We start from the raw sequence: 25,048 nt of genomic DNA, 5'->3' as shown, positions 1-25,048 counted from the left end.
AAGCATATTATCAGGTAATAAGATGAGCTCACGTGTAGAGGCAATTGAAACATGCATTTTAACTTTAAGTAATGGTTTTGTTTTAAAATTGGAAAGGACATTTTATGTACCAAGTTTCTCACGAAATTTAATTTTTGTTTCTAGACTCGTACCAGTTGAATATTCCTTTAATTTTCAAGATACATCATTTCATTTATTATATAAATCTGATTGTGTTAGGAAAGATATTTTGTTTGATGGTCTTTATTATATTTTCTTATAAAATGATGACACTCAAAGTTTAATGTATATTTACGTTGACACTAAAAGGTGTAATATTATTGAGGACTCATATATGTTATGACACTGGAGATTGGGACATATCTCTATAGAGAGAATTAAGAGATTAGTTAATGATGGTATACTTAGTATTCTTGATTTTACTAATTTTAAGACTTGTGTGAATTATATTAAGGGAAAGCAGACCAACAAGTCCAAAAAGGGTGTTAATAGGAGTTCATATATATTAGAGATCATTAATACTGATATATGTTGTTCTGGACACATATGGTTAGAAAATTTTCATCTCTTTTATAGCTGGTTACTCATAATATATGTATATCTATTTACTTCATAACAAAAATAAAGTATTGGATGCCTTCAAAATCTTTAAGGTTGAAGTTGAGAACCAATATGGTAAGTAAATTAAAATTGTGAGATCAAATAGAGATGAAGAATATTATGGTAGATATACTGAAAATGGATAAGCACCTAGTCCTTTTGTTAAGTTTGTTCAAGAACATGGGATTGTTGCCCAAAACACTATTCCTGATTCTCCAAACCAGAATGGTGTTGTAGAAAGAAACCGAACATTATTAGACATGGTGCGGAGTATACTTAGCAACTCCAATCTTTCTAAGTTCTTGTGGATTGAAACACTAAAGATGGCTGTATATATATTAAACCGAGTTCCAACCAAGGCTGTCCTAAATACACCATTTGTATTATGAAAATGTTGGAAATTGTGTTTGCAACATATGCACATTTAAGATGTCCGTCTAGGGTCAGGATATATAATCCACAAGAGAAGAAATTGGACCCGAGGACTATTAGTGGATATTTCATTGCATATGCCAAAAATTCCAACGGTTACATATTCTATTGTCCATCTCACACAACTAGGATTGTGAAATCAAGAAACGCTAAATTTCTTAAGGATGACATGATCAATGGGAGCAATCAATTCAGGAATATAGTTTTTGCATATGATCATATAGAATCTCAACATTTCACATCAATTGATAGATTGATTATAGTTCATAGCACTCCTCAAATACAAACTGGTGCTGAACAACTAATCATTAAGATTTTACAAGTTGCTGACAGTATTCTAATAGATCAAGCAGTTCAGGAATTACAACAAGCTCATAAACAACTAGATGAACCACAAATTCTTTCAGAAAACATTAGTACAACATTAAGAAGATCTACTAGAAATAAAAGATCAGCAATTCTGGGTGATTATGTTATATATCTATAAGAATTGAGCTATAATGTTGGAGCCAAAAATGATCTTGAAACCTTTTCATAGACCATGAGTTGCAAAGAATCAAATTTACAGCACGATGCCATGAAAGTAGAGATAAATTCTATGAAGAGCAATGGAGTTTGGGATCTTGTAGAGTTACCTAATGAAGCAAAGGCTATTAGCTACAAATGAGTCTTTAAAACCAAGAAAGATTCGTTAGGTAACATTGAGAGATACAATGCGAGACTTGTTGTAAAAGGATTTACTCAAAAAGAGGGAATTGATTATACGGAGACGTTTTCTCGTATATCTAAGAAAGATTCTCTTCGTATCATTTTGGCATTGGTTGTTCATTTTGATCTTGAGTTATAATAAATATATGTGAAAATGATATTTCTTAATGGACATATAGAGGAAGAGGTTTATATGAAACAACCTGAAGGTTTCTCCTCTAGTGTTGGTGAACACTTAGTTTGTAAGCTTAAGAAATTTATATATAGGTTAAAACAAGTCTCCCGCCAATGGTATTTTAAATTTGATGAAGTAATTTCTTCATTCAGATTTATTAAAAATCTCATAGATCAATGTATATACCAGAAGGTCAATGGGATTAAAATATATTTTCTTATTTTATACGTAGATAATATTTGGCTTGCAACTAACGATAAGGGTTTGTTGCATAAGGTGAAACAATTCATTTCTAAAAATTTTGACATAAAAGATATAGGTGAAGCATCTTATGTCATTGGATTTAAGATCCATAGAAATAGAACTCAAGGTATTTTAGGTCTATCATAAGAAACTTATATCAATAAACTTTTAGAAAGATTTTGGATAAAGGATTGTTCACTGAGTGTTGCTTCCATTGTGAAAGGTGATAGGTTCAATTTGAACCAATGCCCAAAGAACAACTTTGAGAGGGAATCAATGAAAAATATCACATATGTTTTGAACTTTTTCATGCAGGTCAACAAAACCACGTATGCCAGCAGTTATCTTAGTTTTGATAAACATCACGCTAAGTCGATTGAATCGCTCCCATCGCTCATATAACGTGGCCTCAGTTGGAGTGTTGGTATTATTGACTCTAGGTGGTTCGTCCTTCCTAATATCATAATCAATATCATCCATCCTAAATGAAGGAGAACCTTCTCCTTTCATATCTTATAGTTATCACCCTATGGGAATATCACATTGAATATAAAAGAAATTAGCAGTTTGAGAAACTACATAAAATCAAACATATTTATGTCAAAATTTGAGGCTTAATAGTTTAAATTATATGTTTTACGAATGTGAAACATGATCTCATGACATAAAAATTATGGGCTAAATTTTTAATTCAAACATATTCAAATGGTCTTTATGATAAACTTATCAAATTATATTCCAATTCATAATCCGTGTGGATAAATTATAAAAATAATATGATATTTTATCATGATTAATTATATTGAATATAATAAAAGATCTTATTGGATAACAATTATTATATTGAATATATTCAGTCACAATATGATGTCTAATTACTTATGTGATCCTTATTTTAATTATATATATAATTTTAATTAATTAATGATGCTGTAACTAATTCTTAATTAATTAAAATTATATGGATCACTATAGATTTTGGACATATAAAATTGACGTATAAGCATGAATTAATATAACCAAATATGCATACATAATATGAGCATTTTATTGACTACAAAATATTAAAAATATTATATCTCATAAATTTCAACATGAAATAAATCAAAAAATTTTAAAATGAAACCAAAATAAAGCCATATTTATGGTATAAAAAATAAAAACTCTTTTATATCAAGGCAGAGGTCAATTGGCTCTGATACCAACTATTAGATTTTTGATACCAAAATATGTTTCTAAACCATTATAATAGAAACACAAGAAAATTAATGAGAAAATAAAATAACGTACCTCCGGTCATTGTTGTCAAGAATTTCAGCAACGATTTCTTCTTGAACTTTGGCACTTCTCGACTCAGAACTCTCGTTTTACATGGTGTAGGAAATCGTTTAGACTTTAAAGAGATATTAAGCTAAGGGACCAAAATCCTCATTTATATAGATGTTCTCCATTTATTATCACCAACTAACGTTTGAACCATAATGAATAATTTTAATGATATTAAATATTTAATAATAATAGTTATAATAAAAAATTAAAATATTTAAAACATAATAAATAAAAAATTAAATGATAAACTTAATAAGAATGGTTCCATTATTATTAAATAAAATATTTAATAATAACGGTTACATTGTATCGTTGCAATTGCTGTTTGAATGATTCTCCTCCATCCGCTACTTTCCTCGTGCTTCATTCTGCAATTTATCTCTCTATTTAGTATATCCTAATTTTGCATCTTATCCTTTTTCATATATTTTCTTTTAATATTCTGATGAATGGAGTTAAAAGTCCTCCTTTCCTTTATTCTAACGCAGTCTATGAAACCTCAATCCAGCATGCTACAAAAGAATCCTATATTCAATTCTTTCTGATGTAAGTGCTGCGCTGTCCATCGACACTTTTTCCTGTTGTTGCTGTAATCCTTGGTTGACTCAAAGGATTTGCCATGCGTTGCACAAAAGAAGCTCGGTTTCTCATAAGCACTTGTGGCAACCCATAGCCTTCCTTTTTTCCTTCTTTCTTCAATCCTTTGCTGACATGAAGTCGCGGTACTTTCGACAGATTTGCAATGTCTTTTCTCTCGATTTGTGAGCTTATTATTGCTGATTAATGTTTCGTCACTTCATGATCAGCATATGGCTTATAGTTTGGCCGTTGATACATTTGATAGAGTTGAGTTGAGAGGTGGTTCTTGACTTCATCATATTAGAAATTAAGGTTTACAATACTGTTTGTTTGGTATGGTAGATTACGAGTGGTATTTTGTCGGTCTATTATATATTGGACCAGAAGATTAATTTTTTAGATTTTTCGTGAAACTAAAGTAAAGATCAGTATGATATTGCTCCAAACTTTATACGAGACATTATCGGTACACGAAAATGCAAACCTTGCTAGAAATCTTATGACATCTCATGTGATCGTTGAACCTTGATCATCTCGTGACCTTAAAGTTCGCTTCCTGTTTCAGGGTGATGTATGGTTGAAGCTCGAATCTGAAGCCTACTTCGATAGATTCTCGACTCGTGTTTTGTGTCAATCTTTAGTGGGAGAAGGCGTAGCATGGAAGACTGAAAAGACCCTGAAGTCCATATAGTATTTGCTGGGAATCTCAGGAACAGTGAGGAAGAATAAAGTGAGAGTTGAGATGGACCAAGAACAATATTCTTGGTCCCTGCTTTGTTGCTGGAATGTTTCACGTTGACTTGGAATTGCTTTGGATTCTGCAACAAGGAGACTTGACCTGTCATATCTAGGATATGATTCTACCAAAGATAAGCATTTCTTTTATCTACTTTTATCTACCAAAATCTAAAGAAAAAACATCAGTAGCCAATCCGTTATGGCTCTTATAGAACAAGATTGTAATTATTTAGCTTTAGATGTAAGCAAAACAAATCTTTCTAGGAGATATAGATAGCTCAGAATCTTGGAAGACTCTATCTTCTGCTCATGTCCGATTTGATTGTCTACATGCATATGACAAGGGAATCCTACATGAGGATGCTCATGTCGGCAAAGGAAAGTTTCGAGTTGGATGTCCAATCTGTTCCTCTTGTATCAAGATATTCTCGACAAAAATCCTCTAATACTCAAGTTAGTTTACGATAATTAAGTTAGGAAAATTGAACAAATCGAATTTCCAACCAAATTGAGACTCTTTCTGAGAATTCGAGATATCATAGCATGATGGGTTCAATGACAATCACCGCTGCCACGGATATTGGTCGAGAGAAGACATAAGTTATGTGTTATAAAGTAAAACAAATCTTTCTGTAGCTGAAAATAATGGGGGAGTGATTCACCCCAATCCTCCTGAAAGAAGCTTAATTTCCTGATGTCAAACCACATTGGAATGAATGAGCTTTTCTTTTACTTGGACTGTAACATGTTGAGTCAACATGAAGGTGATGCGTCGTACTTACCTCACACACACAGGGAGTCGAGTCAATCCACAGCCAACATGGCCATGAAGTGGCTCAAGATGGTGCTGATTAAAGTAACAGGCAAATGCCTTTGTCCTAATCGTAAAGGTGTTTGCTTCCTCACATGATCTCCTACCCACTCATCAACACATCCAAATCGCAGCCCACATGCTTGACAGAGCTCATTTTGTCTATATGTAGATATATAGGCACACACGCAAAGTGAAGGCTCATATCTTCTTCAAACAAAGCCTTCTTTTGCAATGGCTTCTGTCCTCAAGCTCCTCTCTACTGTCCTCCTCCTCCATTCCTTTGTAGCAGGTATTCCTCTCTATCGATCTGTCTGTCTATATATCTATCTTCCAATGATTCATGTCCTTGGAACTGATGCAGTGGAGAGCCAGCGGTGTGAGCTTTCGAGCATTCAGGTGCAGCAAACCAACACGGGGAAGAAGGTGGGATACGACCCGGTGTTCGAGGTGGAGGTGAAGAACCTGTGCCGGTGCACCGTCAGGAGCGTGTTCCTGCGGTCGGAGGGCTTCGCCAGCTCCATGATGGTCGACCCCAAGCTGTTCCGCCGCGAGGGCGCCGGCTATCTCGTCAACGACGGGAAAGGCATCCCCAGCTCGGTTTCCGTCAAGTTCTGCTACGCGTGGGATCGGGCCTTCACGATGTCCCCCGCGAGCTTCCAGGTGGGTTGCTGGTGATCGGTGGATATATGCAGCAGCTCCATGGGAAGAGCTGAGCTGCATGTGGACAGAAGCAGCGTGGGGGATGATGAGTTTGGAGGGGTTGGAATAACTGGGTTGTAACCATTCCTTTAGATTAGGGTTTCTTGGTGTGTGTCATTGTCTTCTTTCTTTGTAGCAGTTCAAAGTATACGAAAAGAAGTTGCACCAACCTTGTGATCCCCTAATGCTCTCCATTTAGAAAAAGCCAGATGTTTGCTTCAAATTTTGTGACTGTGTTGCCGCGATTGATTAGATGGGAAGGTTTTCCCACAGCCAACATCATAAAAAATAACTCAAGTGAATCTGATAAATCACTATCAGATTAATATTTTTAGTGTCAAACTAATCTAAAACTAAACGATATAAGCCAAATCCCGATTGACATGTTTCGTATTGTGTACTCACTTTTTATCTCTGTTCTTCAGCACAACCACCATAATGCAAAATGAGCATGAAAAGTGACTTAGATGGAAGTGTTGTGCAAAAGTAATTAGACATTTTGAATGGCCTTACATCATTCTAAAGGCTAGCAGTCATGCATGACCGAACTCTCTGCAGACTTGCCCTGTTTTGCTGTCTCTACCATAAAACCATAGAAATGCAGCTATCTCGTTGACTCTCATGCACTATTGCCTCGAATTAAGAACAAAGAAATATAAGAGACTTGTTATGCAAGTTTTGGACAAGACTACCAACTTCTTTTCGGAATTATGGAGATAAGACATCACAACCACCCGCAAGATGCCACTGGGATGGGATACACCCTACCAGCTTTAGAGTTCAGCATAACTAAGCATCAATATGTCTGTCCTATGATGTTTTGACAAATCGAATTCAGTTCCTTTAACCACAACATCATGATGATGATGATGATGATGATACAACCTTGGGATTAAGACTAGGCAACCTGCCAAGTTGTTGTTAGACATCTCTGCTATCTCAAAGCTGGATAGCAATGCAGGCCAAGCAACTGATGATCACTTACAAGCACTGCTGCTGTGGACCAGTTGGATTCATGCAACTATAATGTCTGGATTTCAATAGCTTGACAACATCCACACCCAAGACACAAAAAAGAAAATAAAAACCCTTTTAAGACTGAATAATCTCAACTTGTTATGAATGTGACCACTAAGTTTGTAGCGCATCCTTTCAGCAGCATCCTCCAGTCATTTGAAACCAATGACCCCCCACCTCCAGATCTATTATTGAAGTTGGCCTGCAAGAAGAAGGAAAGTCTGTGTGTCATGGCATAAAATGCATACTCTACTTTTGTTTGTGACTGACTGACTGACATGGGGAAAATATATGATGCTGAGAAACATAGAAATGACTGTTATTTCATGTCATCTGATGATGTTTGCAACAATGTACCAACAGTATATATAATGCTGAAAAACATGACAAAAATAAACTAAACATCATAAATATCAGGGCATCAAAGTCAAACTAGTTGCAGTTGGCATATAAATGGTAGATGCAGAAGAATCTTACCAACATTGTCGAGACATATTATATAGAACAGTTTATCACATTGCAATTTATCAAGCAGGATGGCATCTTTTGTTTTCCTGATTAGTGTTGGTTTCAAAAGAGAAATCTACTGTATCACTTAATGATAACAAAACTGCTATACATACTTACAAGTAGAATACAATCATCCCTACTATCTGTACAACTATATTATTCCTCACAGAATTTCCTCAAGTCCACTGTTCTATCAATCTATCTATCTATCTGATTTAGGGATCAGAGAACTAAATCGAAAGATTGTTCTTAAGCAGAATTTTGTTCATCAAATCTGCAGAAGCAGAGGTAAACAAAACCAATCACCATTTCATACTACCATAAACTATACAACAACCTAAACTAGGAATCACTGCTTCATCGGGCTACCTTCGTTGTCGACCAAAGAAGCAAGAGCGCGGTTAGCACTTAGCAGCACCAATCTTCTTCTTCTCACGCATGGTCTTTACTGCCCGCTCCAAGTGCTCGACCCTCTCCACCACATCTGTCATCAGCATGCACTGCTGCGTGTTCTGCTCACACAACGCCGCCACCAGGCCCTGCAGCCTCTCCGTCTCCGCCATCACCTTCTTCAGCACATCCACCGTCTCGCTCATGTGCGGCCTCGCTGCCCCTGTCTCGGCTTCAGCGATTGTTGTCGAGATCCCTGCAGCCGCCTCCCTGTTCTCTTGTTCTATTAAATCAGCGACGGCAGCTTTCTCCGGGTTAGCCGCGGAATCGAATCGCATTTGAGACGGATCGATGGCTTCTTCCATGGATAGTACAACAAAGTCTTCAATCACTGCCTTCTCTTCTTCTTTCTTGAGGTCGTCAGTGAAATCTAGGGTTTCGAAGCTCTCGTCAGATGCATCAAACACCTGTTTGACGACGGCCAAAATAGGGTCTTGGTTAGAGTCCGGATCGCTTTCTTGAACCGAGACATCTTTGGAGCCAGAAGCCGTCTCTTCCTCGGCGTTGTCATCCTGAGGCATCTCGCCAACCTCTTCCAAAATGGCATCACGATCACGGATCTCTCCGTGCGTCTCTGCCGGAATTGGTGATTCAAGGGTTTGGGTTTGGCCGAAGACGGAATCTAGGAACTCCTGGAGCGAGATGACTCTCCGGATCACCCTCTTCCGGTACTCCCTGACACCGCGGACGGAATCAAGACGGAAGAGCAACGCCATGAGCATCTCGCTCACCCGCAGCCGCTCCTTCGGCTCCGCAAGCAGTCGCTCCAATCCGGACCGCACCATCTGCTCTATCTCGCCCAACTCCGCCGCGAGCCTGGAGACGACCCTCACGTTCTTCCGCACCAGGTGGCCCCGGAGGACCCTCTGGATAGCGACGGCCGCGGCCGACCTCGTCGCCTTCGAGGGGAGCGCCGTCGCTGGCTTCTTGGCAGCGGCCGCCACGTCGGATCCGAAGCAAACGGGGACAGAGAAGACCGGGTCGTTCACCGCCGGCGAAGCTGCGGGGCGACGGGGTTGCTCTCGGTGGTGTCCGGCGGTGTTCCCAGGGTCTTCTGAGAAGAAAAAGGGCCTGTCCATGTCTATCTCTCTCTCTATCGGTGAAAACGTCGAAGCACCGGGGTGACGGGGTTGCTCTCGGCGGCGGCCGGCGGTGATCCAAGGGTCTTCTGAGAATAAGAAGGGACTGTCCATGTCTATATGTCTCTCTCTCGGTGAAAACGTCGAAGCAACGGGGTGACGGGGTTGCCCTCGGCGGCGGCCGGCGGTGATCCAAGGGTCTTCTGAGAAGAAGAAGGGACTGTCCATGTCTATATCTCTCTCTCCCGGTGAAAACGTCGAAGCACCGGGGTGACGGGGTTGATCTCGGCGGAGACCGGCGGTGATCCAAGGGTCTTCTGAGAATAAGAAGGGACTGTCTATGTCTATATCTCTCTCTCCCGGTGAAAACGTCGAAGCACCGGGGTGACCGGGTTGCTCTCGGCGGCGGCGGCCGGCGGTGTTCCATTGGCCTTCTGGGAAGAAGAAGGGCCTGTCCATCTCTCTCTCGGTGAAAACGTCGAAGCCCGGGGGCGACGAGGCTGCACTCGGCGGCCGGCGGTGCTCGATGGGTCTTCTGAGAAGGAGGATCTCACTATCTCTCACGGTGAAGTGGCGGGCTCTGAGAAAAGTGCGACCCAGGCTTCGTTGGTGGGCAGCGTTGATATATATAGGGGTTTGGATATATCAAGTAGGTTCGGAATCCGAGATAGGCTGGGAAAACTTCCAGAGTCCTCTGGAACGACAAGCAGAGGTTGCTTTGAACTCGGACTTTGGTGACGACTTGCGCTCGGACTTAGCATGCGGATCCTACCCGTTTTGGCATCTAATTGGATCTGATCTTTGGATTCATGTTTTGGAGAGAGAGAGAGAGAGAGTGAGTGGAGGAACTATATCATAAACTTAGTTAATATACATATCATCAAATTCTAATATATATCATCTAAATCTTTTAATTATTATAACAGGATGATAGCATCTTGTCATATCAAAAAGAGCACAAAAGGGAAGTGTCTAAGCTTGTTAGTAACTGTTTTAACTTAAGATAATAAAATTGATACGAGCTGAAAGTTGATATTCATTTTTCTAGATCTTATCATGTTTGGAATTACAAAAAGGTTCATTTTGGAATGAAATGAGATTTGGAAGTGCTCGTCCAATGCCATAGCATAATGCCCTAATTTAAAACTTAACAATTATTATTCATATAAAAAAATATATGCTTAGATGATGATGCTTTTATCTTTGTCCAAAATAAATGGATGTATCAAGCATAAAAAAATATTTTACCAAAATGCTTTGTCCTTTTAAAGTGCATCAATTATTTTTATGCTTATGTCTATGATAAATGCATCAAGTTGATTTAATTTTTTTTTATCTCAATTGAATTGAACAAGCATCAAGATTTCTTTTCTTCTTTTTAGGTTGGGTACCAATTTTCTTGACCCAACTTGACCAATGTGGTGAGTCATACTTGAATATTATTCACAATATATATATATATATATATATATTTATTATCTTTCCTAAAACTCTACACGTCTACCTTAAGATTCTCATTTTAAGGATGTAATTTTTTTATATTATATCTAAATTATTTAACACTCAATTCATAAAGCATAGTTAGTCTAATAATGATTTGTAGATTTTTTTTTTTTTTTTGTAATCCAACACTCCTCTCCATTCCAACCATCTAATTTCTAATATATGAATAATAACTCCATCATACTAATCAAATGCATGCACCTATCAGTCTAAACCTCAACGCTTATGGTAATTTGAGTTGAGTTTTCCCGTGAAAGTGAAAATTTATGGTCACGAAAGAATCATCGATGGTGTGGATATAGAATTGACTTGGATTCTCCCACAAATAGGAAGATTAAAACCCTTGGATCTTAGTTATATTGGTGAAAGTTGAGAGAGGAGTATCACCGAACAGAATGTGCTTGATTACCTTTTAATCATGCACATGATTATGCTTGTGTTGTGAGATGATTGATATATCATAATTATATTTATTTGATAAGTTAACATTTGGTCATCATTGATGTGGCTGCATAAGCTTGTGAGAAATTATCTGCTTTAGACATTTTATCCTTTCGAAACTCGTAAACTCCAATCCTTGGTTTGATTCGATGGAGTTATAAATCCTTGGTTTCTCAATCATTTATATAGATTGAGAAATGCTTAATTGCAGTTATATTGGTGAAAGTTGAGAGAGGAGTATCACGTTCTTCGAACAGAATGTGCTTGATTACCTTTTAATCATGCATATGATTATGCTTGTGTTGTGAGATGATTGATATATCATAATTATATTTATTTGATAAGTTAACATTTGATCGTCATTGGTGTGGCTGCATAAGCTTGTGAGAAATTATCCGCTTTAGACATTTTATCCTTTCGAAACTCGTAAACTCCAATCCTTGGTTTGATTCGATGGAGTTATAAATCCTTGGTTTCTCAATCATTTATATAGATTGAGAAATGCTTAATTGCAGTTCATAAGCTAAGAGCTTATGACCTTCCTTCTGATAAGTCAATATTTGGTTATCATTCGTACGACCTCATTGACTCGTAAGAAATTGTTCCCTTTGAATATATCTATATGGTTTTGCCCTTTCGGAGCTTGTGAGCCTCAAAAAGCATATCTAAGGGTAAAGGTGACCTGGTGGGCTTATAAGTCATTGGTTCCCCTACTCCTCAATCAATGTGAGACTAAATATCCTTATAAATATTAATATTATATCTTAGTAATTATTTAATATTTGATTTATAGTCGATTTTCTATTATGCCCCTCATAAGATTGAGTTTTTGTCATGGATATCAATCTTAGAGTGATATGAGTAGAATGCCTCGTAAACAAGTGACTTTGTGAGAGAATCTACTAATTTATCAAATGTATGAATGTGAGATATAGGTAGCTAACACCTAATAACTTGATTTCTAATGAAATAAAAGTCGATAGCAATGTGCTTTATATAAGAATGGAATACTGGATTGGAGCATGAGTAGGTAGCACCAATATTATCATAATAAATTATTAGACCAAAGTAAGGATTGACATCAAGTTCGTGAAGTTAGTGACCTAGTTGAGTTCTACAACATTGGTAGCAACAACATGATACTTGACTTCCACGGTAAAATATGCATTTATTTCTTATTTCTGAGAGCTCATATTGGGAAATTTAAGGCGACATCATATGCGCATCGGAAGAATAGAAAAATAAAATCTAAGAACTTCTCGCATAAAAAGTTTCTTGTCATCGTGAGAAGACTAGTGCATAAAAACCCGTAAAATTAAAAACTACGTGTATGTAAAAGATATGTTACATATAGGGAGTTCGTATATCCTTGAAAATCTATAAATCTATAAGAGAGGATGAAGGAGGTTAACTGTTCTCCTCTCTATTGGTGATCTTTATAGTAGGGGTTGCGAAGATGCTCCTCAAATTACTGCACAATCCTTCTTTCTACGTGCACCATACAATCAAGAAGGGTCGCCCTTCTTGCTATCCACGTGCCCTAAACTAAAGTTGTTGGCTAAGGAGGAGAGGGAGAGAGGAGTATATGAGGTGGCAGCCAAAAAGGTCTAGCTTATGCTCTCCTTTGGTTCCCTTATATTTATAGAGGTCCCTATCAACTTAACCCTAATGAATCCTACCCTATTGGGTACTAGATCTCCATCCAACTACCCAAGCCTCTTAGATTAGTGGATCTCTACCCAATAATCTCTCATTGTCTCTTATTAGATCTTATTCATAAGATCTAATAATTTAGGAGTTTACTGAATATCCAATAAGACATTGGCACCAACGAATATCTTATATCTGAACCTCTAATCGTCACAACACCTGCCATATGTGTGTAGTTCTCTATGCCCAATATCAAGCTAGCTATGAGTCATACATGTCAGAACTCCTTCTGATCAGTTAATTGTCATCTTCATAATAATTCACTCGACTCATCAACTACGGATGTACTATGCCACTACGCCGTAGTCCCTAGACGATACAAATGAATCTAATTCATTGGACTTGTCTGTCCTTAATTACTATGTATTTATGATTCCTCTTCTATCTAAATCTCAGAGACCATATATTGAGCATGGTACTACTTGGCTCATACGGTTTCTATTCGAGTTTTGCTCCAATCAGATTCTCCCAAAGAACTCTTTTTCTCTCAAACCAAATGACCCTGGCTAGGGATTTGCTTGAGCAAAAATATATAAGATATTTCTCTTATGATATCAAGAACCAATGATCCTCCATCGACACTCAATTGCCCTCGTAAGATTGACTGTCACTCCCGATGATCAGTTGTACTAGATCTAGAACTTCAAAACATATAAGTTTGGTATCAAACAGTGTAGTGCTCATACAAGACATCCTTGGTGTCTCAAGTCTAAGGATCAAATACACAACTGGGACGATGAAATCGTTGTCTAACAATGAGGTATCATCAATCATTCAACATTCCATGAGTAGATCAATCAGTGAACTCATTCTCCAATGAGTACCTGCACTATATCCTTGGTGTCCCCCACATAAGCAGCTATGAGACTAACCACCTCCATCATATTGACGGGTATACAACATACTAGTATTTTCGATTATCTCGTTGTCTCTCTCGAGTGACCTACGACCGAGATTATTTGATCTCATCACGATCTGATTTTCATTGCATAGATCCATGGACATCACAATATATGCAATACATAAGATAAAGTAAGAAACTACCAATAAATAATAATAAGCAAAAAGAATGTGCGTTGTGTCACATGTGCCATCATTCACGTAATTGGCTTGTAGGACACCTATGACTACCAGCTCCAACTAATAGAATTTGCACTAAGGAATACAATTTGTATGTTCTATCATCGACATTGCCGCCTAATCAACATCAACAAAGGTAGAACCATGATTAAAGATCCCTTTAAGATATTATACGATGCACTTCATTATAGACAAATAACTGGTGGAGGGTTGACGTATGAATTATGATAATTTATTAATAATAAATAAAATATTTAGATGAGTGAGAGATAAGTATTATAGAAAGCTAAGTGTTTGTTGATACTATGTTGAATCCATAGTAGAACTATCATCATATAGTTTGAGTGACTCAATAGAGAAAAGTAGGGTAGCAATCTCTTTGCTATTTTACATATTTGTTTATAATATGAGATCTTAAATATACTTCTTTTGAGAAAAAAAAAAGTCAATAGATATGAATATGACTTCTACACCAAAAAAAGTAATTCAATAATCCGATATCTTTAACAAAGAATCGATCTACTAGTTGCTTAAGAAATTATTTAATCTCAATGGAGTAGTTGCTTGTGGTGATGATATCATCTACATATACTAGTAAGTAGATAGTATATCCTTTTTATTATCGTAGGAATAAAAATAAAAAATTATTAGATTTATAGTTGACAAAGTCGATTGATATCATGTATAAGCTAAGTTTATTGTATCACGCTCTTGGAGCCTGACATATATAGTTTTTTTAAGTTTACATATATAGTTAGGATGTTAAGGATAAACAAGGTTATTACATAAATACATCATTAGTCGAAGTCACATACAAGAAAGTATTATTAACATCCAATTATCATAAATACTAGCCTTCATGATAGCTAAGTGAAACCCTTTAGCTAGCCTGCTTTATATCTAGTAGTGGATCCATCTTGCTTCAAATTAATTCAAAAGATTTTATAATATCCAATAATATTTTGTGGGATTGGATGGTACAAAGGTCCAACGACATTATTATGCAAAACATCATATTCCTCACACAATTTTAGGAGGGATTTTTGAGCTTGAGTGATATTTGTGAGTTTTGTGGGCTCAAGTCGAGAGCTTATGGTGGTATGAAGATAAAAAATATAATGTAGTTTGGAGATATTATTTTTGAAATATGTTGTTATATGATATTAAAGTCGGGTGAGATGACTGGATTCTAGTAATGATATGAAAGTTAGTGATGAATCAATGATATGTACCTAATCAAGTTGATACATAACAACATCATTTGATCGAAGAGGAGACAAAAACATATCAAGTGGTATTGAGGACGTAGCATTGGTTGGTAGTATAGAGTAATCTAGTGAGGTGAGAAGATGTTAAATAGGAACAAAGGATGAGGATATGGAGCAAAGCTATTAGTTGAGCTAGGTGACATAACAAGAGATGATCGAAGGAGTTTGGCATGTGTCCATATGAGTCAAATGATAGATGGATATGATGATAGCTTTTATCATCGAAGGATCAATGTTGTATAAGAAAAGTTAGATTCAATGAATATAACATGGCATGATATAAAGACATTATGAGTTTGAGGATTAAATTATCAAAAGACATTATGTTCAATTGAGTACCTAATGAAGATATATTATTTAGATCCTATTTTTAATTTAAGAGAGTTGTATGGCCAAAACTAGGCATAATATAAATAACTAAATATTTTTAATTTGTGAAGGTTTGAGAGTTTGTGAAATTGACATTTGAAAGGTGATTTAAGTTGTAGGTTTGAAGTGGGCATATAATTTTTGAGGTAGATATTATTCTAAAAGGCTATTGACTAAAAGGATTGTAGTATGAAGGCTTGGTAAAGAAGAGTAATAGTGGTTTCAACTATGTATTAGTGTTTTCAATAGAGCTAACAAGTTAGAGTATCTATGGTGGTAACTTCAGATATTGTATGTCATAAGTTGACAGGTAAGTTATTAAGGCTTGGTATTCATCACCTTCATTAGAATAGACTATCTTAATGGTGAACCGGAAGAAATTTTTAACTTTTTTTTTAATAAACAAAAACTAAGGTAACTTTGGATTTATGTTTGAATGAATTGAACCATCTGTTTTGGTGAAGTAGTCCAAAACAATAACATATAGAAACTAAAATTATCAAAAGAAAAGATTAGGGCAAGACTCCAAATATCAATGTAAATAATTTCAAGTAGCATAGACAAGATATAGAAGTGTTTTTTAAAGATAATCTATGACTTTTGTTACCAAGGAATGAGTCACATTGACCAACATCTTTATTTGAAAACTAGAATAGCGTAATAAAAAATTATTTGTTCTTGAATGGAAGACGATGAAGGGCCAAGGCAATGATGGTATACATTAAATGGCATAGCAACGAAGATAATAGCGATTGGTTGGGTAACTCATGAAGACATTAGTGGTGGTCACTCAAAGGTGTTTTTATTCCGACATCGAAATAAGAATGCCCTCATGTTTGGATCCTTTACAAGAAATAAGTCAAGAAAAAATCTAATATAAATATTATTTTATTTGAAGAATTAAGAGATAAAAATAAGTTTTTTTGGTGCACATAAAACATCAAGTTTAAAAGTTATTATATGTGAATTAAGTATCATAAAACCAGTATAAGTGATAGGAATATCATTACTATCACCACGTCTTTATTGCTATCATAGTCAAAATTAATCAATAAATTCTGTAGGTCAGAGGTAATATGATGTGAAGCTCCAGAGTCAGTCGACAAATCCAATCACTTAGATGAATAGATGAACTAATCATGATGTTTACTTGAGGTAAATCAGGTGTTGTATTAGGCATTAGTCGACCAATGACTTTTATTGTATGTCCCACTTTGTCACAAAGTTAGCAAATGATTATTTGCTGATTCATATGTTGTTAGACTGCTAGGACTTTTGGTAGTTGTATTAATTGTATGAGTTGAAGTGATTTCCAATATGTCTAGGAGATAACTTATTTGACCCTTTGTTAAAGTTCTTACTATTTGGAGTTGCCCTTCCCTTTGTATTTTTAGTTAAGTTGAGCTATAATTACTACTCGTCTTTTTTTTTTTTTTAAATATGTTTTATGATTGAACAATTTATCATATCATTCTTCGAATGATGTTGGTGACTCACGCTCGAATTACAGTCGTCAATTCCTTATATTCATCTCTTAGGTTATTGAAAATATGAACGTTGATTTATTCATCAGTCAGAAATGACTTGTCAAAGTAAAGTTATTTATAATAATTTTCATATTTTATATATAGTCAATAATAGTACTTTCCTCTTGATTATATCACTAAGGTAGATTAGAAGACTTAACATCGTGAGAGCTATTGGTGAAAGTGTTTTGTAACTTGGATTATGTTTCTATTATAGCACTACACGAATGATTAGTGGCACTATAAAACCAATAACTAAGGCTTAAAAAGTTTATAAAATAAGATGATCTTAATGTAATCATAATTTATGGTGACTTTATTGTTAAAATTAGATTTTTTGATATTTAAATATTTAAATCATTGATAGAGTCAAATAAATCATATACAAATAGAAGGTTAATAAATTATGATCGTTAAATACATAATTGCCACATGATTAGAATTGCTACATTGACATATATGAGTCTTGTAGGTTGAGAAAAATTTTTGTTTCTTAAAGATTTAATCATCGGAGAGTTAGAGATAAAGGAAGACAGTATGGATGTCGAACGTGGTTGGATGTCACACTGTATCGTCGAGAGAGAAGACTGTTATCGTGCACAAACGTAAGGTCAAGCACGGATGGTTGATATCAAGTATTATAGAGGCATATCAAAGACGGTTGCCGGAGTAGAGCAGTAGTTGTCCACCACAAATCAGTATCGTCGCCGTAAAGTGTTTGTTGTCTGCCGAGTAGAATAAGGCAGAACAGTAAAGGAGGGTCAATGGAAGAGGCAGATTAGAAGATCAAGCTCAGCGAGGTGAAGCAGATCTGCTGCGAAGCAAATCGTGTAGGGTGAGATTGCATAGGGAGGAAGTGCACGTCTTCGTCTTCGTCTTCAATGCAAGCACAAGTGCCAAAGCAAATCTCCGTTGGGCTGTGCGTATCCATCAGTACCTCTTAATGTTCAACTCAACATTCAGGAGTTCAGTGTAAGTTCTAAGAATTTGATCTTCGAACATATCTGGAGAAACCCCCTTTGTATAACATTCGTTCTGTCGATTATAAAGAATTAAGTAATTCTAATAAGGACGTATTTCATTTCTTCTCCATATATAAAATTCTTTCTGCAACAATCGTCGACTATTAAGTAATTCTAAGTACTTTAATATGGACATATTTCGTTTTGATGCCATGCCGATGTAAAAGACTTTATCTGCTGAGTGCGCTACACATAGGTAATCTTGGTTGGCCATGAATAATTATCATATCACTATCATAATCCAACTTTAACGCATATCATCGGACCAGAGATTAGACCACGAGAAAATATTTCTTTCTTTATGCTGCTTCCATGTCAACAAAAGCTGCATCAGCATTTACTTCCAGTTTAAAATCCGTGTTCAAGAACAATGTGGGAGACAACAGGGCACCCTCCGAGACTCTTTAACTTCCATATGCAATGAGTTCGATCAATACAACGAATACTTTTGTTACAAGGAAAAACTGTAGCCTAAACACAATGAAACTAGACAATTTACTTCATACATACATATCAGACATTAAGACCCTCTCTTCTTTCACAGATGATTAGCATGTTATAACAACTTCGACGGAGCGAGGCAAGGATTGGAACCTTCCTTCAAGAAAAGAACACATGCCATGAGTTTTGTGCCATCCTTCTCTTCCGCTAAATGAAAAGCTGGATATGATTCTATTGCTGCTAACTACGTACCATAGAAGAGATTCATTGCTCTACAATATCGAACAGTAACAGGCTGCCTTCTTTGGCAACTCATCAACTTTCTTCTCTGTCAAGTAAAAAAATAGCAATGATCTTCTATTTTCAGGCAGCCATAAACCACATAATGTTAAATATTTAATGAGATGATATCTAAAGCGATGAATGTGCTGATCACATTCAACACGTGAACCAAGTATGTAGAAAAAAATGAAATCTTTATCATACCCAATATAATAAAAAGCTAATTCCAAGACTAGTCAACAATTTGATTATGTAGGTTTTAGATTCAGGGAAAACATGAAAAGGACTGAATGTGCTTAAACATAATTGTCATCCATTAAGGAAACAATTAAATTTGAATCCTGAGGAAACATATTTGAAACGTTCCCTCTATATCTAAGGCTTCCATCTCTGTGGGAGATCCAAATCATGCATTTCATACAATCCATGAAACATTAGCAAATTTTCTTGAAGTAATAAGACTAGGTGTTGTGGATAGCAAAGCATTTAGGTTTGAATATCAGCATTGGAACATATAACTCAATAACAGCACATATCAATTTCCTTTTATAATATTTTATTTAATGACATAAGACAAGAGGCTTTATATATCTCAATGACGACAAAAGATTCATGTAACCAATCCCAAATAGTTGGGACTTATGATTTTGTTGTTGTTGTACATTAGATAGGAGGGTCGTTATATTGGTACCATACTATTCCAATAGACTCTTTAAACCAATATCAAACTGATATTTAAATCCTTGGTGGATAGTCCCACATTAAAGCTATGTTTTCTCTCATCTGAGAAAAAGAAAATTCCTTCTTTTGTCTCACATGGTTGCCTTCTTGAGACAGCTAATCTCTTCAGACCAAGGCAATAATATGAAGAAGACCACCACCATATCCCATCCTAGGCTAACTGAAATGAAAATATATGTACATCGGTGACTTAAATTTAATATCTCGAAACATTATTTTTAATTTGGCAATTCCTGCCTTTGCAGATCTGAAACAACTGAAATCATTTAGCAAATCAAGCTTGTGTCAGATATCAGTTAATTGCCAACCACATTCTATGGCATCTACAGGAAATAGATTCTTGGCCCACCCTTCTACAGTAGCTTATTTGCAGTAAGCAATAAGATACATAGGACATGACAGTTTTATTGTAGGCCAATCCAATTCAGAAATTTGCATTTCAAGGTAACTTCGAAACCTTAGTTTTGTTCAAGAGCAAGCATGTTCTGTACAGGTGGTGTGATTGCTTTCCACATTTCTTGTACTTATTTTTGCAAAATACACATGGCTACCATTAATGCACAGAATTTATAATTATCATACTAGTAATCTTCTGTACATACAGTATCCTAAAATTAACATTTACATTCTTCCCAACTTTTAAATAACTTCACTGGTTGATATTTACTCGCTAAGCTGGGCACCTAGTTAGAAGACCTAAGATCACTTCATATCATATTAATTTAAGAGAACAGGTGAATTTTTCAATACAAATTACTAGCACTTGATAACACATCTTGAGAAAATGAGATGTGAATCGACCCTCACACTAGGATTTACCAAATTCGAATTTTACAAAGTTTGATCCAGAAGTAATTCTAAAAAAGAATATATAGTTCCAAAGTGATATAAACAAGAAAAAACAAAATATAAATGAGATTCACATTACCTGTTTTAGACTTAGCTGATGATGGCTGCACAACAACATGCATGGTGATAATACCTCCAGGGAGCTCACCAAAAGTTGGCTTGCACTGAGAGATTGTTCTGCTGTTCTCCAAGATTTTCCCCGCACTTATCAATTTGACATCATTAGCGATTTTTGGTATAATCTGCTTATCTAAAATGAGGAGAGTATATGGAAATGAGAAACCCAAGCTCAACAGTAGATGGAACAACCAAGAATGCAACAAACTAACAGGTTAACATGGAGATATTGATGATAAACAAGGTGAATGTATTTGACAGAAAGAGGATGTAAATGATAGATAACCAGAATATGCTCTTGAATGCCACATGAAACTAAATCATCATCCGCAATTTATCTGCTTTAAAGCGCCAGATGTATTAATTCCCAATACCAATACCACATTTGTCATAAACAACGTGCTTGTCCCTTTTCATAGAAATTATCACGACCCAAGTGATCTTAATTCAGACTATGTAGTTGATATACTGAGAAGTTTGACTGTACAACTTTTTGTTCTTAAAGAATACATTCATTGATTAAAGCAGTGAAAATAGACTCCAGAGGCATTGGAGGTCAAAAAGAGCAAAAAATCCTGAAATAGAGTTATTTCACTTTCAATCTATCAATCAAACTTGCAATTCAATCTGCCACTTAGCTGGCCTCAAGGAATATGATTGATCTTACAGTAAATCCCAAGTTTGTGAAAACTTGATAATCCTGCTCCATCTATTCTTCCTACAACTGGAGAACATGCCACATACAATCCTACCTATATCATTTATCATTGTTTCATTGCCATGATATCTTTCTTGTGGCAAGTGATCAATAACATGAAAAATATGATGCAAACTGAAGAAAAAATAAGTTAACGGATCTTAAAGACTCACATGGTTATCTATGGTTCTATATAGAACACCATGGAAGTAACAACACCTAATTCACAATATCTAGAAATGAAGTCTAAACTTAATCCTCCAGTCCTCCCCCTCCTCTTTAGAGAGAGAGGGAAAAAATAGACAAAAAAGAAAAGTAAAAGAAAGGGAAAAGAAATAAAAAACAAGAACTGAAAATAAAAAGGACTTCATAAGCATCACACTAGGTTAGAAAATGCCATACTTCTCACATGGTTTTAAGAGTTCCAAAATTTGAGAATGCCAACTCTTGTATGGAGACTTTGTACGGTGGCATTCTTACAATGTTAGAAGCACAATGTTCAGCAAATCAAGGTCCTAAGTATCCTAATGCACATTTGAATTTCAAACAAGGTACGTTCATGTTTTTCACATAAACATTACAATAGCCCAATTCAGTTCCTAAGTATCATAATGCACATTTGAATTACAATCAAAGTAACTCCATCTTTTTAGCATAAATTACCATAGCCCAATATCATCACCTGTATTAGAAACATAAACTACACGGAAAAGTTATCACTCTTTTACAGGTATAACTTCTGTGCAAGCTAACCATGAACAAAAACTTGCCTGAGTTCAACAAGCAAACATTATCAATCATTTATCCAACTTAAATAACACTTTTTACTGAATATTTTCTCTGCAAGCACATCATGATAGAAAACTTGCGTCCAAAAATTAAATTAATATTAAACATTTATCCAATTCAACAGCATGCCATCATCATTACTTACATGTAGTATTTAAATTTTATCAACTACCTAGGTAAAATGAGAAGTTCTGGAACAGCTGAATCATGATGAACTCAAAATTACCTTACTGCAAGATATATAATTTGCCATAATAAGCTGAAGAAATACACCAATTCTAGGAAAAAGATATGCAACCTTTCCTAGTAAACAGCAGGAGATTTGTACTTTACTATGCATGGGATACACTCCTAAACAGGCATATAAAGTGTGTATACATAATGTCCATGCGTTGTAAAATCCATCTGAACCAGAATTGCTGCTGAACGTTCTCATACATAGTGCAATGTCCGAGAACAAATTGCAAGTCATACATAAGTTCTACGACAAAAAAAAAAAGTTACAAAATATAACTAAATTCAGAAAGATCCCAATTCGGGACAATAAAATGAATTCGCATTCACGCTAGTAAGCAATACCTACTTCAGGAAAACAGAAGGCTTCTCAACCAACACTAGCAACAAATTTGCAACGTATACTATAACAAAAGTAAGAATATCTGATCCTGGAAAATTGTGCAAAAATTGACTAGTAAAACACTAAAAGCCATCTAACTCTCTTTAAGCATCCATTTAAAATGGAGCTGACATAATTGTCAAGAGCATGAAGAAAGAGAAAGGAGACAGCCTCATAAGAAGGGACAGCATTGAATCACTGATGGCAAGTGCCTCTCTGAATTCTTAGCACATGATCTGAATATGATACGACACATGGAGGGCAAAGAAAAAAGACCTTCACGGGTCAAATGCACATGATATCCGAATAACTCTTGATTGGCATGAAGCATACACGACAAACGAACTAAATTTGGAGCACCCTCCTTCAAGAGTACCACAAGATCAACACAACTCGCAAGGACTGGAAAGGAAAAGTATTCATCACTTCAAGAAACACACACAGGATGCACTGGAAAGGAAAACAAATGAACGTCTTGAACAGATCTATAAACCCCCAAGAACAGGAAACACAAAACCCTACCTCGTGGCCACTCCGACACAATCCTCTCTTTGAGCATGGCAATGGTGGAAGACGAAGAATACCGGATGGGACCGATGTCCGATCCATCATAGAGCCGAAACCTAAGCTCGAGCAGATCCTCCTCTGGCATTTGCTATCTGACAAGACCCAACCAAAGAACACAAAATCAGTGCCCTGAATCGCCTCTCGATCCAGCAAAGGATTCAAAGGCCAAGATAGAAGAGAAAGGGAGAATAAAACAGCTAAAATTCCGCCCCAAGGAAGAGAGAGGAGGGCAAAAATATCACCTTTATGCGGAAATCGTGCGGGAGAAGGGGGCAATCGCGAGATCCTGCGACGATTTGAAGAGGTTATATGAAATTGCTAGGGTTCGGGCTTCGAGAGCGAGGCATGCTTCGGAAGAAGAAGAAGAAGAAGAAGGGAAGAGGGAGAAGCAACGGAGCCGTTTCGGCGGCTGCTCCACTTTGACCAGAGAAGACGACAACGCGGAAGCGTGGCAAAACAGAAATTTTCTCTTTTTTTTTGGCCCAAAAGACTGTCACTATTCAAATCCAATGTTCAATCAATAAAATCAAAACATACGGAAATATTATATTAAGGTTTTTTTGTAGACCACTAAATTTTGGTATATTCTTTTATTTACTGTAGAAAGATCTACAGAGAGTCCTCTTTACAGATAATCAAATGCTTAGTGAAAATTAATTTTGATTTGTTGAATGTGAATACTAGAATGGGAATTATCATAGAAATAAGGGATTCAGAATCTCCTTTTTAGAGGGCTTGAAATCCTATAAATAAATATTAAACAATAGAAAACAGTTTTAAATTCAAATTAATTCATTTAGGTAATAAAACAAGTTATGTATTTGCAATTTTGGATGATTCATAAAAATACTATATTTTTAGTATAAGATTATACTCTATGCTTCGAGTGAAAATTATGTAAGGATAAATAACTATGACTATAGATGCGTAAAATATATAATAAGAAATAATTAATTATAACTTTGGAGTATCATATGGGTTACTCATGTAAGACCAAACCCTTTGGTTCTACCATGGAGTGTGATTTGATGAAGGTTGTTGGACTTGGGACTATAGGATTTCGAATGTCTTTATCAAGATATTATTTTGATGAATCGAAATGGACAAGAAACCAAAACTTAAACATTATTGAGAGCATGGATGAAGAAGAGAACCAACAAATGGATTTGGAGAAGTTTTGTTTTCATGTTTTGGAGGAGGAAAGGACAATATGAGTGGGACAGTGAAATGCTAACTTCTCTTGCAAGTCTACCTAAAATTTCTCCTCCGGACACACAAGTCTCATAGAGTGTGTGTGTGTTCCATGAGAATTTAGATACAATGAGTGGAACACATTCAGATGGTTGGTGGGATCGGTCGTAACAATCGAGTGCAATGATTCCTTGTTCTAACTAGTAATTAATTAATTAATTAAATTCTAAGGTCAAAAAATAATAATAATAATAATAAAAATTTCTCATTCCTCTTTCTGTTCTTTCTTTCAATTTTTTATTTATTTGTTTTTCATCAATTTTTTCTCCGCTTGTTTTTTTTCTATTTAAAATGATGAAATAGATTATGCTATCCCCTCCATATTTATATGCGTAGTAAAAGAATCTTGGGTTGAATTTCTTTAATTATGATCCGCAAAAGGATGAGAAATAGTTTTAAAATAACA

General features: G+C 35.8%; 3 protein-coding genes across 6 annotated transcripts; 1 reads left to right on the top strand and 2 right to left on the bottom strand.

Moving 5' to 3' along the window:
• Positions 1-5,783: 5,783 nt before the first annotated feature.
• Positions 5,784-6,526, top strand: LOC103988919 (uncharacterized). The gene is made up of 2 exons (XM_009407607.3): positions 5,784-5,907; positions 5,980-6,526. Exons 1-2 carry the CDS (start codon positions 5,850-5,852, stop codon positions 6,291-6,293), a joined length of 372 nt encoding a protein of 123 aa, XP_009405882.1. The 5' UTR covers positions 5,784-5,849; the 3' UTR covers positions 6,294-6,526.
• Positions 6,527-7,390: 864 nt separating this feature from the next.
• LOC135640103 (uncharacterized) lies at positions 7,391-10,107 on the bottom strand. Its single transcript, XM_065154241.1, has 2 exons — positions 8,214-10,107; positions 7,391-7,536 (listed from the first exon to the last, which is right to left on the bottom strand). Exon 1 carries the CDS (start codon positions 9,830-9,832, stop codon positions 8,246-8,248), a length of 1,587 nt encoding a protein of 528 aa, XP_065010313.1. The 5' UTR covers positions 9,833-10,107; the 3' UTR covers positions 7,391-7,536; positions 8,214-8,245.
• Positions 10,108-18,607: 8,500 nt separating this feature from the next.
• On the bottom strand, positions 18,608-23,853 carry LOC135639970 (membrane-anchored ubiquitin-fold protein 3-like). 4 transcript variants are annotated; one of them, XM_065154016.1, is made up of 6 exons: positions 23,634-23,847; positions 23,347-23,483; positions 23,101-23,226; positions 20,685-20,855; positions 18,986-19,061; positions 18,608-18,890 (listed from the first exon to the last, which is right to left on the bottom strand). In XM_065154016.1, the coding sequence occupies exons 2-5, from the start codon at positions 23,474-23,476 to the stop codon at positions 19,006-19,008; spliced, it is 483 nt and encodes a 160-aa protein (XP_065010088.1). In that variant the 5' UTR covers positions 23,477-23,483; positions 23,634-23,847; the 3' UTR covers positions 18,608-18,890; positions 18,986-19,005. The 4 variants fall into 4 exon arrangements, with proteins under 4 accessions (XP_065010088.1, XP_065010089.1, XP_065010090.1 ...); XM_065154017.1 differs by having other exon boundaries at positions 18,608-18,886; XM_065154018.1 differs by lacking the exon at positions 23,101-23,226 and having other exon boundaries at positions 23,634-23,853.
• Positions 23,854-25,048: the final 1,195 nt, after the last annotated feature.

This window comes from Musa acuminata, chromosome BXJ3-6, assembly GCF_036884655.1.
Source record: "Musa acuminata AAA Group cultivar baxijiao chromosome BXJ3-6, Cavendish_Baxijiao_AAA, whole genome shotgun sequence".
Classification (NCBI taxonomy): domain Eukaryota; kingdom Viridiplantae; phylum Streptophyta; class Magnoliopsida; order Zingiberales; family Musaceae; genus Musa; species Musa acuminata.
Note: the sequence above shows the minus strand (reverse complement) of the source record. Positions and strands in the feature narration are given on the sequence as shown.